General features: G+C 40.3%; 1 protein-coding gene across 1 annotated transcript; it reads left to right on the top strand.

The window, feature by feature from the left end:
- Window positions 1-8,449, top strand: LOC137094861 (phospholipase A2 inhibitor and Ly6/PLAUR domain-containing protein-like). The gene is made up of 7 exons (XM_067460779.1): window positions 1-17; window positions 1,031-1,100; window positions 1,133-1,187; window positions 3,363-3,479; window positions 4,385-4,534; window positions 6,692-6,832; window positions 8,292-8,449. The coding sequence occupies exons 1-7, from the start codon at window positions 1-3 to the stop codon at window positions 8,447-8,449; spliced, it is 708 nt and encodes a 235-aa protein (XP_067316880.1).
- The last annotated feature ends 6,709 nt before the right edge of the window (window positions 8,450-15,158 follow it).

Genomic DNA, 15,158 nt, shown 5'->3' with positions numbered 1-15,158 from the left:
ATGTCAGATTTCTATCAGTATGTTCTAAATTAATAGGGAAGATTTTGTCCTCTCCTTATTAACTTGTGTTAACTGATCATTTTTGACATGGAGTTTTGACATGTTAACATCACCTTCCTTAGGATGGAATGTTAAGGATGGAATAACTTATGCATTTTTTTATATTGCCTATATGTCCTAGTAAGTTCCTCTGAATTCAGGACTTACGCTGAGATAAATGTCTATAGTAGTGGTTCCCAACCTATTATGACCAGGGTGCACTTTGACCAGGGCCCACTTGACCAGGGTCCACTTTGACCAGGGCCCACTGGTCAAAGAGGACCACTTTGACCAGGGACCACTTTAACCAGGGACAACTTTGACCAGGGCCCACTTTGATCAGGGCCCACTGGTCAAAGAGGGCCACTTTGACCAGGGCCCAGTTTGACCAAGGTCCACTTTGACCTGCACCCACTTTGACCTGCACCCACTTTGACCAGGGCCCACTTGACCAGGGCCCAGTTTGACCAAGGCCCAGTGGTCAAAGAGGACCACTTTGACCAGGGCCCACTTTGACCGGGGACCACTTTGACCAGAGAGCACTTGAATGGGGACCACTTTCATCAGTGACCACTCTGTAACATTGGTACCAAAAGGGGTGGGGCCGGTTAACTCTGTGGACTGAAGTGGAAATAAAATGAAGAGGAAGGAGGTTCGCGGACCAGATTTTTGTTCTTGCGGCCCATTTCTGGGCTGCCGCCCACAGGTTGAGAACCACTGGTCTATAGGATTGCACTGCAAACATAGTGTTTTATTCCTTTTGCCCTTTCAATACAGAAGAGTTGAACCACTCATCCACTCAAAGTCTGTCCTGTTGGCCTTAGTCCCAAAGGGAGCTAGCTGTAGGTCCATTCATTTGTCTTAACGTGTCGCAATGGTCACTAAGCCTGGAACAGGTGCCGATTTAACTCTGTGATTTATCCTCTCTGGAGACGAACGGACCAGGAACTGTTCCATGCCCCCATCCTTCTTTCTTGCCCCACCTTTCCAGGTCTGAAACTATAAATCCAACCATCTACACTAAACTCATCACCCTTTACGCAACTGGACGCAACACTCCGGTATTCACTTCTTTCTTTTTGTGTGTGTTCAGAAAAAGGTTCAGATGTTTCTTACCATCTATGTCTTCTCCATCCTGCTTGTTACAGGTAAGTTCATAGAGTATTACTCTGTTAGGACCACACTGTAGTAAAGACCCAAAAACTTCCTAACAGCTGGTAAACTGGCTGGGATTTCTGGGAGTTGAAGTCCAAAACACCTGGAGGACCAAAGGTTGGGAATCAGAGAGCACTGTGCATATAATATACTATGGTAAATGACTTAGCCCTTACTGTCTTCAATGGTAACCGATAAAATAACAGCACAAAATACGGAGCATAATATGGCCACAATATAGATACTATAATGTATCAAGAAAAGCAAAAGAGATACAACTACCATTTGGGGTAGCATTGAATTTAAAGCCATATGTTTGAAGTAAGAATATGCATGCACACGTGCCTACATAGCTATTCTCAAAACCTAAGTGTCCTCCTTGTTTGTTTGTTTTCTTAGTCCTGATTTCTTTAAATCTTAGGGTGGGATGAGAGGGTGATTCAATCCTGTGCTTCTCCATTTCTCAAGTAACGAGATTGGTGAATGAATGAGCATATGTGTACATGGGCCTAGTAGAGAAGAAACATGATTATTTCGTTCTTACATGAGTGGATTTGGGGAGGGGGGGTTCAAATAATTCTGGTACTATTCTCCTTGCTGCAGGAGAAAGTAAACATTCCTCTGCAGTATTCTCTGAATGTCCTGAAATGTTGCAAAGACATTATTCTTTGTAGAAAAATACACAGGCTGCATAAATATATCACTTGCAGTTATTCTCCCACTCCCTTCAATAAACTATCTTCAAAGCCATACATTATTCTTAACAAGTTGCTGGAGAGTGGGGTTGTGAGTGAATATTAGGCTTGGGCGATCCTGATCATTATTTTTGTTACTCGTTATTTATTAGTTATTTTTTAATAATTAGAAGCGATATTGCAGGCAGCCAGGGCAGGGGAACTGTAAGATTACTTTTGAAATCTTACAGTTCCCCTGCCCTGGCTGCCTGCAAAGGGCAATGGATGGCTGGGGGATGAAGTGGGCATGGCCTTCAGGAGGAGCCGGGCGAGGCCATGCCCACCTCATTAACGAATTGATTCGTAATTAACGAAATTTCGTAAATTTCAACATTTTGAAATTGGAAATTTCGGAAGTCCAAAAAACAAACAAAAACGAAACGCCAGTGCTCTCTAGAAACGAAACGAGTTTAGAACCAAATTTTTCCTTGATCGCCCAAGCCTAGTGAATATGAATCCTGCTGTCTTCTGATAGTGGGGCACATCAAGTCATCATTGCCTATTGCAATGACAAAGGGACGGATGCATCATCAGGCACTAACAAATTATTCAACATCTTGGAAATCTTTCTTTTGGAGATGCTACATTGCTTCAGAGGTAGGTTTGGAACATTTTTAGTTGCCGTGATGGTGAAATGATCAGAAACGTGTAATTATGGTGTTGTATGTTAGGTTTACAATACTGTAATCATGGAAAAAAATGCCCTGTGCACAAGTTTTGTGCAAATTTTGTGCAAAATAATTCCTTCAGCACATGATATGATGCACAGGTATGGTAAGAAAGTTGTACAATATCCCCATTGGTTGATTATTCTGTATTTTCCCCAGAAACAAATTCTGCGGAAAAAACAGAATTTTCCACACAGCCATATAACCCAGAATATCAAGAAAATCCCACAATATCTGCTTTGAATTGGGATATCTGAGTCCACACTGTCATATATTCCAGTTCAAAACAGATATTATGGGATTCCCTGCTTTGATATTCTGGGTTATATGGCTGTGTAGAAGGACCCTGAGATATATTCTAGATTGGACCTAGATTTATGTTCACACAGTTGAGACGATGGAAAGAGAGTCTATGCAGGAACTTCTTGCACCATCTCCTCTGACCTCTGTTCCCCCCAAAATCAGGCAAAGGGCTTTCTATAGATGCAGTTCTTCTACTTATGATTGTTTTATTGCCTTCAGGCCTGAATTTATCCTAGTGAAGGTTTGTTAGTGGTGGGTTTCATCCAAGGCTGGAAGTATGTGATCTTCACAAGGTTCCCCAATGGGTTTTCATAGCTGAGCAGAGATTTGAACCCTGATCTCCCAGAGTATGAGAACGATAAACTTTGATATATTGACTTTAACTTGAAGCAGAAAAACCACTGTATGTAATAACTGCTATTCTGAGCTGCTTCTGGATTTTTATGTCATTTTCTTCTCCCAGGAGTTTGCTTGCAGTGTGAATACTGCAGTAGCGGCACCGAAACATGCACTGGTGTAGCGCACGTCTGCAAACCATCTGAAAATGCCTGCATTACCCTCTCTGTGGAGACCACGATTGGTAGGTGACTTTGCTGTCCTCAGAGCAGAGAGTTCTATCATGCATAACAGTAATGTTTTCCTTTGTAATTTGTTTTTCTTCTTTTCCTGATGGTATTGCCCTCAGGCTGAAATCCAATTGTTGGTTCCAGATAAAGTAGAGCTACTGGATACATAGGCACTTGGATTCATACTCAACCTATATGGTAGTTCCATGGAACCAATGCATTGACTCCAGTTGGGGTGAAAAACTCAAGCTACTGCAAGGTCCCTCGGCCCTTCCAAACAGCTATATAACCAAGGATATCAAGGCAGAAAATCCCACAATATCTGCTTTGAACTGGGATATCTGAGTCCACACTGCCATATATTCCAGTTCAAGGCAGATAATGTGGGATTTTATTCAGCTGTGTGGAAGGGGCCTCAGTCTCATTCCAGGAAAGTGGCTGAGAAGGACAACATGGTTGATCATATCAAAAGACTGAGGCCCCATCTACACTGCCACATAATCCAGTTTCTGAATCCATATTACCTGCTTTGGGATGTATTATATGGTGGTGTAGACTCATATAATCCAGTTCAAAGCAGATAACCTGGATTTAGAAAATGGATTACATGGCTGTGTAGATCTAACCTGAGACAGCTAGCAGAAACAACAGGTGCATAGGGCTGTTGTAGATTTCTTTGGGCTATATGGCCATGTTCTAGAGGCATTCTCTCCTGACATTTCGCCTGCATCTATGGCAAGCATCCTCAGAGGTAGTGAGGTGCAGATGCATATTCCCTATATATACTTTCCAGTCCAGGCTGTCCACCAAGGTTGTCCACTATAGCTAGAAATCAGATTGAAATGTATCTATACAAACCATCTCATCCAGAAATCAGAGAATGATGATATGTTTCCCCCCCTGCATGATAAACTCTCAGGACATGACAAATGGTTGGCAACATATAAGGGCTGTACCAAACTGAAGCATTGTCTTCCATCTCCCATGAGCTTCACCCTCCCTTCGCAGCGCAGACGGAAAGCTTCCATGTGTTGCCGCAAGGATCTTTGCAACAGTGGAAAAGTGACACGTAAGTGCAGCAATTTTTTAAGCCTCCCCATCATCTCTTACTCAAGAAGAAGTTCAACCTATAAACACCACCAAATTGTAATGATGTGATCTCATTTTATTTGCCATGGTTCTAACCTATAGAATCCTGGGATTTGGCAAATTAAGAAGGAGCATTTAGAAATCTCACTGAACCAGACCACAAAATTCCATAAGATGATTCATGGCAGATAAAGTGGAATTATAGAGCTATAAATATGAAGTGTTAATAAGTCCCTGATAGTGGAATATTGTCCCTGGATTGGTCCAGATTTTGGGCTGATTTGAGCTGTCCATTCAAGCATTTGGGGGTTTCATGAGATCACAGCTTCCATTTTGGATCTTCTAGACTGCACATTTTATTTTGGTTCTTGAAGTCTTGCAAAATGATTTAATTTCTGATATGTTGGCTGTGTTACTGCATTGGAAGATGGGGCAACAACAGCATCCCATCCCATTCTAGTTCTCTGAAACTGACCAGCAATCTATATAAATAAAAATGTGAGGTTCATTTGTGGGAATTACAAAATTCAAAAACAACTGGACAAATTGCCACCAAATTTGGCCTCAAGACACCTACTAACCCAAGGAGTGACCATCACTAAAAAAAATTATTTTGTCATTTGGGAGTTGTAGTTGCTGGGATTTATAGTTAACCTAGAATCTGAACTACACCAATGATGGAATTGAACCAAACGTGGCACACAGGGCTCCTATGACCAACAGAAAACACTAGAAGTGTTTGGTGGGCATTGACCTTGAGTTTGGGAGTTCTAGTTCACATACATCCAGAGAGAACTGTGGACTCAAACAATGATGGATCTGGACCAAACTTGGCATGAATATTCCATATGCCCAAATATGAACACAGATGGAGTTAGGGGGAAATAGACCTTGACATTTGGGAGTTGTGGTTACTGGGATTTATAGTTCACCTACAATCAAAGAGCATTCTGAAACTCACCAATGACAGAATTGTGGAAAACTTCTCACACAGAACCCCCATGATCAACAGAAAATACTTAAGGACATTCAGTCCAACTCTCTTCACGAGGGCAAGAAAACGTAATCAAAGCCCTCCTGACAGACAGGCATGTAGCCGGGTGGGGGGGGGGGGGGCTTGAGGGGCTTCAGCCCCCCCCCCCCCCGAAATTCTCATGGTGGTTCGCAAAAAAGCCTTACTGGTGCATTATTTAAACTGTTATGTTTATTCATATCATGATATGATCACCATACTCAATATATCCCATATGCATGGGGGTATTGGGGTAACGATACAAAAGGTTTGCTAGGGTAGACCCTCTTTCACTCAGACTCAGCCCCCCCCCCCAAAACTCAGCCCCCCCGAAACCCCCCTGAAAAAAATTTACCCCCCCCCCCCCCAAAACGAAATCCTGGCTACGGGCCTGCTGACAGACATCCAGCCCTAGATATAGATAGATATCTATGGTTTACACACAGAGAGATATAGTATCATAGATTTGAAAGGGACCCCTGAAGAAGGACAATTATATTTTATATGTCCCAGACACGCTCTACATCAACACTGACAAAGAAACAGCAAGAAACACTGTTTACCCACAAGCATAAAGAAATTACATATGTTAGAAAACAAAACTTTCTCATTAATTTATTTTCCAGATCACCAGGCTGGGCCACAGAGACATGTGGCAGGGGATGGCTAGTCAGTTATAATTTTTTTAGCTGGATGCACAATGACAGACATCTATGGGGACCTAGTGGGGTTATGCAGGTTTATGCAGATCATACAATTGCTCACCATCCAGCCATATGCTCCCTTTCACTATCTATTATTTAGGAACTTATATTTTATATCTATATTTTTTATATTTGGGGGTCCTATTTAGGGGAAGGGAAAATATTTTTGTCATTGCATGGCCAATACTTAATCCCACCTTTTGCAATGACTGAAAAAGTGAGTTGCAATGTAAATTACAATGTTTGTAAATTACAATGGCATACATCAGACTATAGGTTAAATTACAGTGGTCTGACATTATCCCAATGTAATTCACCAACTTCTGCAGTAGGTCAAAAGAGGAGCAACATATGGTCAGGATTCAGGATTCTGGAACTGATGTGTTCTTAATGCTTCCGGTGTGCATTCTCATCTTCCCAGTGCCAAAGCTAGGAGTCATACCAAATGGACTGAAGTGCCCTGGGTGTTTCTCAGAGGATCCCAGATGTGTACCCACAGAGATCATCAGCTGCAATGGATGGGAAACCAATTGTATCTACTATGATGTGTCTGTGGAACATGGTAAGATCTATCACACTACCCTATTCATCCATCTCACCCGGAGTTTTAAAAATTCTATCCTTTGCAATTGGCCGTGCCCACTCTGCTCAATTTTTGTTATTTTATTTTATATCCTTTTATTTTGTAGTATTTGTTTTGTTATATTTTATTATATTTTATTTGATGTATTATTGTATGTTTGTTGCTTTTGTTGTAATTTGTTATAATATATTGTATATACATATAATATTGATAATATTATAATGTAATACAATATAATACTACTACTACTACTAATATGAAATTATAATTATATATTTTATATTAAATGTCATATTACTAATAACATTACAGTATAATGTTATAGTACAATGTAATATATAATATTAATATTGTGCTATGGTAATAATATAATATATTGTATTTACTTTTACTTGTAAGCCGCTCTGAGTCCCCTTCAGGGTGAGAAGGGCGGCATATAAATGTTGCAAATAAATAAATAAATAATTGTTGGGTTGGCCTCATCATGTTAGCTGCCCCAAGTCCCCTTGGGGAGATGGTGGTGGGGTATAAAGATTCTTCTTCTTCTTCTTCTTCTTCTTCTTCTTCTTCTTCTTCTTCTTCCTCCTTCTCCTCTTCGTCTTCTTCTCCTTTAATATCATCTTGTGGTGAACTGCTAGAAAAGGACCCATTAGAACTAGTTTAACAAGCCATTTCTGCAGGGCAGAAGCAAGCCTAGTATCCATTAAAGCTAGGACTCAGATGGCAGTTCTTCTCTATTATAATATTGTTTGGATAGGACACAGGAATGCCTCTCTAATCTTTGCTTCAGAGAATAGTGGAATGAAGGTGTCATAAAATCATAGAGTTGGAAGAGACCTCATGGGCCATCCAGTCCAATCCAATTCTGCCAAGAAGCAGGAAAATCGCATACAGAGCACCCCTGACAGATGGCAATCCAGCCTCCATAGAAGGAGCCTCCACCACACTCCGGGGCAGAGAGTTCCACTGCTGAACAGCTCTCAAAGTTAGGAAGTTCTCTTCCTAATATTAAGGTGGAATCTCCTTTCCCGTAGCTTGAAGCCATTGTTTTGTGTCTTGGTCTCCAAGGAAACAGAAAACAAGCATGGTCCCTCCTCTCTATGACTTCCCCTCACATATTGAGACATGGTCTTCATCATATCTCCTCTCAGCCTTCTCTTCTGCAGACTAAACATGCCCAGCTCTTTAAGCCACTCCCCATAGGACTTGTTCTCCAGATCCTGCCAAGGTGGCCTTGCTATCGGTTTGGCTGGATCCACTCTCTTTTGGTCATTAAAGGCCTGGTTCACACACACACACTAACCTAAGTGATTAGTGTAGATGTGCACCTAGTTGCTGTCATGAGTAAGCTTTATATGTAAGAGAAGGAATTAACCTTTAGATACACTTTCCCAGGTTCTTCTAATGGGCTGTCATTTTGTCTCTTCCATTGTTGCAGAAGGACAGATCTACCATCATGCCAAACGTGGTTGTGGGACCAAGAATGCCTGTACGAATGAGCCACGAATTTATGGAGTTCCTGGATTGTACATGGAAATTGTGAAGAGTCCTCAGTGTACTCCTGCTCCCAAAATAATCCAGTCTGGCAAGTCCTAGTAGAAAATACCCTCCACTGCATGAAGAAATGACACTCTCAAGATTTGTAGAAGCATCTCACCAGTGTGTTCAGCTCTAACATTTAGTAATAGTAGGCAATTTTCACTGTTCTGTAAAGTGGGATATTTCCTTCTTTTAAAAAAAATCATGTTGATTAAAACCGTTACAAAATGGAGATGGTTTGCATTTGTAGCATTTCTTTTTGAATCCTTGGATCTCCTCCCTTCACAGAAAGCAAACATTTGCATTTCACAATTCACTGCAAATCTATTTCTTTCCAATATAAAAATGTCAGAATTTTAATATTTTATTTACCCCATAAATTTATACAGGCTGATATTTCCAAATTCTAGTTTTCAAAACCAAGTCTGTGTATGTCAAATAAAAGGCTTGGCATTTGACTTTATACACACACACACACACACACACACTTTTTTGAGATTTTGTTCCATTCCATCGAAGCCCAAAAACCATCCTTTGAATACATGCAATCCCTTCATGAAAAAAAAAAATCAAAGGTAGTGAACAATGATGTGTCCAGCTAAGGATAATCCTACTATTCATTTACCACAAGGGTTTTTTTTTAAAAAAAATTATGTGTCAGGAGCAACTTGAGAAACTGCCAGTCCACAGTGCTCTCTGGGTGTAGGTGAACTATAACTCCAAAAGGTCAATGCCCACCAAACACTTCCAGTATTTTCTGTTGGTCGTGGGAGTTTTTTGTGCCAAGTTTGGTTCAATTCCATCGTTGGTGGGGTTCAGGATGCCCTTTGATTGTAGGTAAATTATAAATCCAAGCAACTACAACTCCCAAATGTCAAGGTCAATCTTCTCCAAAGTCCACCGGGATTCACATTTGGACATATTGAGTATTGGTACCAAGTTTGGTCCAAATCTATCATTGTTTGAGTCCACAATGCTTTCTGGATGTAGGTGAACGACAACTCCATAACTCAAGATCAATGGCCACCAAACCCTTTCAGTATTTTCATTGTGGGAATTCTGTGTGCCAAGTTCAGTTCAATTCCATCGTTGGTGAAGTTCATAATGCTCTTTGATTGTAGGTTATCTATAAAACCCAGCAACTACAACTCCCAAATGACAATATCAATCTCCCCCAACTCCACCAGTATTCAAATTTGGGCGTATTGGGTATTTGTGCCAAATTTGGTCCAGATAATTAAAATACATACTGCATATCAGATATTTACATTACTATTCATAACAGCAGCAAAATTACACTTGTGAAATAGGAACAAAAATAATTTTATGTTGGGGGTCACCACAAGCTACTATATTAAGGGGTCGTAGCATTAGGAAGGTTGAGGACCACTGGCCTAAAAGGATTTGGGGTAATTTTCTTTTCTTCTTGAGCAGCCCGGAGTGTTTGTTTGTGCACATGCAACTCACACTTTGACTCTTCCTGGTCTCTGTCATGCAACTTTCCTGGGGTTCGGCCAACCACTTATCTTTGCACGGTGATGTACCCTGCTACCTTTTCCTTGAGAAGCATATTATCTACCAGTAAACTGCACCACATCCTTGATTTTCTCCACTTGGCCATTTTAGGTTTCCTGCAAGGATATGTCATCCCATTTGTCGAAATCAAGCTGGGAACACATTGGAACAGATACATCCCGGCAGTGATAATACTTTCTCCCTCCTTGGCAACAAAAGCATAAGCTATTGTGAACTGAAAACTGCTTTCACCGCACAAATCCACAACTCCCTTTAACCTTCTCCAGTTTATTTCTCAACACAATGGAAATGCTTCTCATCCCAGCCCTGCTACCTACAGTTGAGTGCATCACAATCTATTCTAACACTTTAATCTCATTTGATTCTTATGTCCAGCAAAACAGACACAGGTGTTGGAGAGACTTGTAGAGAATATCACAATTGTATAATATGTGAGGGGAAGTCACAGGGAGGAAGGAGCAAGCTTGTTTTCTGCTGCCCTGTAGAGTAGGACATGGAACAATGGCTTCAAACTGCAAGAACGAAAGCAGATTTCACTTGAATATAAGGAAGAATTTCCTAACTGGGATAGCTGTTCAGCAGCGGAACTCTCTGCGCTGGAGTGTGGTGGAGGCTCCTTCTTTGGAGGCTTTTAAACAGAGGTTGGATGGCCATCTGTCAGGGGTACTTTGAATGTGATTTTCTGCTTCTTGGCAGAAGCTTGGACTGGATGGCCCATGAGGTCTCTTCCAACTCTATGTTTCTATGATTTTATGATCATTCCCAGAGGCTGTACTCTAATTTTTAGAAAGGACAGTCTCTAGCCCTCTTATAAGCACAAAGGTAAGGAAAATCTTCAGGCAGCATTCTGCTCTGTTGCTAAATGAGTCATATAGACAATAAAACTATTTTCAGTGCACCAGGAACTGCATGAATTAATCTTTTGCTTTGTTATTCAGCCCTGATTCCCTGCCAACATACCAAAGAAGGACACAAATGGAACAGTAAATGCTGTGCATTTAGTAATAAAAAATGGACATGACATAAATCAACATATATCAATGCAATTAAACACATGTACATTTTGTAGAAAGGCACACAGCCATCATAAATAAAAAAGACAGGTTTGCATAAATTGCTGAGGCTATGCATAGATTAATATAAACAAAAGAGGATGAAGTTATTTCATAGGTCAAAACCTGTTTGACAAAAATCACAATAGCTGTACAGATGCTTATTTTAGTGCTCATGGAGCTTTTCACCCTTTCTGTCCCTGTGAGTCAGCTTTCCAGAGACAGTATATGCTACCCTGGACATTTACTGGTTTTTTAAGATTTGAAATGGAGTGAAAAAATAACTGTGCAGAAACTTTTTTCTGTTTGTGGTCAGGGGAAGATTGGTGTCCTGGATCTCCATAGATCCAGAAGGCTGGCCAGGGATGAAGTCTTGAATGTATTGTCGAAGGCTTTCATGGCCAGAATCACTGGGTTGTTGTAGGTTTTTTGGGGCTATATGGCCATGGTCTAGAGGCATTCTCTCCTGACGTTTCGCCTGCATCTATGGCAAGCATTCTCAGAGGATGCTACTTCTGAGAATGCTTGCCACAGATGCAGGCAAAACATCAGGAGAGAATGCCTCTAGACCAGGGGTCCACAAACTTTTTAAACAGAGGGCCGGGTCACAGTCCCTCAAACTGTTGGGGGGCCGGATTATAATTTGAAAAAAAATATATGAATGAATTCCTATGCACAGTGTACGTATCTTATTTGTAGTGCAAAAAACACTTTAGAACAATACAAGAATTAAAATGAAGAACAAATTAACAAATATAAACTTATTAGTATTTCATTGGGAAGTGTGGACCTGCTTTTGGCTGATGAGATAGGATTGTTGTTGTTGTTGTGTGCTTTCAAGTCATTTCAGACTTAGGTTGACCCTGAGCAAGGGCTGGATAAATTACCTTGGAGGGCCGTATTCAGCCCCCGGGCCGTAGTTTGAGGACCCCTGCTCTAGACCATGGCCATACAACCCAAAAAAACCTACAACAACCCGATGAAGTCTTGCTTTCTCCTCTCCTCCATGCCTCTAAATGTCAAGGTAGCACACTCCTACACCTGAAAATTGCTAGTGTGTGAATAATAATAATAATAATAATAATAATCCAAGTGTAGGCTCTGAAAGGAAGCAGACAAAACGATGGATCACATACTAAGCTGCTGCAAGAAGATCACACAAACAGACTACAAGCAGAGGCATAATACTGTTGCTCAGATGATCCATTGGAACTTGTGCCACAAATACTATCTGCCTGCGACAAAGAACTGGTGGAATCACAAGCCTGAAAAAGTTACACAAAATGAACACGTCAAACTACTTTGAGACTTCAGACTGGCAGAGTTTTGGAGCACAATACTCCTGACCTCACAATCATGGAAAAAACAAAGTATGGATTGTTGATGTTGCAGTTCCAGGCAACAGCAGAATTGATGAGAAGCAACTGAAAAAGATGACATAATATGAGGATTTAAAGATTGAACTGCAAAGACTCTGGCACAAGCCAGTAAATGTGGTCCCAGTGCTGATCGTCACATTGGGTGCAGTGCCTAAAGACCCTGGCCTGCACTTAAAAACAATTGGCATCGGTCAATTGCAAAAGGCTGCCCCACTCAGATCTGCATGCATTATTCGCAGATACATCACACAGTCCTAGACACTTGGGAAGTGTCCGATGTGTGATCCAATACAAAAGCCAGCATTGTGATCTTGTTTTCTGTGTACTACTCTTGTGTATATAATAATAATAATAATAATAATAATAATAATAATAATAATAATAATAATTAAAGATCGAACTGCAAAGACTCTGGCACAAGCCAGTAAAAGTAGTCCCAAAAGTAGTGCCAATGGTGATCGGTACACTGGGTACAGTGCCTAAAGACTTTGGCCTGCACTTAAACACAATCGGCACTGACAAAATTACCATCTGTCAGCTGCAGAAGGCCACCTTACTGGGATCTGCACGCATTATTCATCAATACATCACACAGTCCTAGACACTTGGGAAGTGTCCGATGTGTAATCCAATACAAAATCCAGCAGTGTGATCTTGTTTTCTGTGTACTACTCTTGTTGTGTATCAAATAATAATAATAATAATAATAATAATAATAATAATAATTGCAGCATGGTGCAGAATACAACATAATTACATAAGGAAGTCGTGAATACTATCTTCTATGATCCCAAACATTTAGTACAGTTTTCATATCTCTGTAGTATACGTTCTAAGAGCCACCATGGGTACCTGAAACCATGGATGATAGAGACATGTATAATTTGGCTATACAGGAGCGTGATATTTCACTGCCCATTTTGAAGTGTAGCATCACAATGTCTAGAAGTTACAGTTGTGTGGCACCAGGAATGGTGCAATGGGGAGAGTGATAATACTGGTAAGTACATAGCTTATATTCAAGTTCTTGGGAATGCTGTGGGATGCGGTAAAGTCACTAATCCAACATTCAAAGGGCTACACCATGTAATTTGCATTCAGGCAATGTGCTTTGCAACCCCATCTGTAATGACCATTCATTGTAGTTAGCTACACAATTAATGGCTACACTACTGTTCTATTGATTTTATACTTAGTTATATGGTGTTGATTTGTGATTTGGTTTACGTATGTAAGGCATTGCATGTTACTATTATCTCTGTGCAAACCACTTTGAGTACACCCAGGGGTGAGAAAAGTGGCAAATAAATACTACAAATAAATAAATAAATTCTGTGGGTTTGTGTTCTCACCATCTAGACCTCAAATTACTTCCAGGATTTTGTATGTAATCATCTGCATAGAGAAACAACTTTCTTCAACACCAGTTTTAAACTGATGATGATTTATTTTTATCCTGCTTTTCTCTCATGGGTGGGACTCAAAGTGGCGAACAATGACAAAAACAACAGAAACTACATGACACAAGAGCAAGGTAAAACTGATAAACAGATAACACAAATTACACAAACCATATACAACAAAGTTGATAAGGAGCCCCCGGTGGTGCAATTGGTTAAACCCTTGTGCCAGCAGAACTGAAGACTGACAGGTTGGAGGTTCGAATGTGGAGAGAGCGTGGATGAGCTCCCTTTGTCAGCTCCAGCTCCCTGTGCGTGGACATGAGAGAAGCCTCCCATAAGGATAGTAAAACATCAAAACATATGGGCATCCCCTGGGCAACCTTCTTGCAGACAGCCAATTCTCTCACATCAGAAGGGATCTGCAGTTTCTCAAGTCACTCCTGACACAAAAACAAACAAACAAACAAACAAACCAAAAACAAAGTTAATAAATACAACATGTTCCACTGAAATTCCCTGGGCCTCAGACTACTGAGGTCATCTCTCTCTCTCTCTCTCTCTCTCTATATATATATATATATATATATTAGGCCTGGGTAACAACGGAAAAATTTGTTTCTAAAATCGATTTGTATTTGGGGGGTTTTTTTGTTTCGATATTTAAAATAATTACAAAATTTTCCTTTTAAAAAGTTCGATATTTACGAAATTTCGTAAATGGTAAAAAATTAATGAATCGATTTCCGAAACAATAACGAATCGATTCGTTAATGGCGGACGCGACCGCGAAATACGCTAAAAAACCTCCAAAAACTTCTGAAGCTTCCCTCTCCCTCTGTTCTTGACTGTTGGTGTGATATTATAATTTTTTTTCACTAATTAAACCATAAAACTGGCCCAGACATGCGGAAATAATAACGAAACAACCTCAGAACAATAACGAAACGAATACAATAACGAAATACGAAGCATTTACAAAACGTGTTTAAAAATTCGTTTTTTTTAATAATTGCTCCAGAATGGTTCGTTATCGTTTTGTAATTGGAAAAATTAACGAATTATTAACGAATTACGAATTAACGAAACGAAACCACCCAGGCCTAATATATATATCCTAAAGCTCTGTTTGTTTCGCTTGTATATACATTGTCAACTCCAAGATCGCCTTCATTGATTTGTGTTCTGTCGCGTGCTGGGCCTGTAACAGTTGTCCTTTCTATAGGACGTATACTTTAAGCCCAGTGGGAAGCCAGGGTGCCTCAAAGAGAGGTTCTCAGGGATTTTTCTGAAGTAATGGTCTTTAGAGTCTTTAATGATACAACAAAGTCTTTATTATGGAACAAACAACAAATCTTCAATGGTTCAAACAACACTTCAAGGCTTTCTTAGTCTAATC

This window comes from Anolis sagrei, chromosome X (genome assembly GCF_037176765.1).
Source record: "Anolis sagrei isolate rAnoSag1 chromosome X, rAnoSag1.mat, whole genome shotgun sequence".
Classification (NCBI taxonomy): Eukaryota; Metazoa; Chordata; class Lepidosauria; order Squamata; family Dactyloidae; genus Anolis; species Anolis sagrei.
This window is presented reverse-complemented; position numbering and strand designations above follow the sequence as displayed.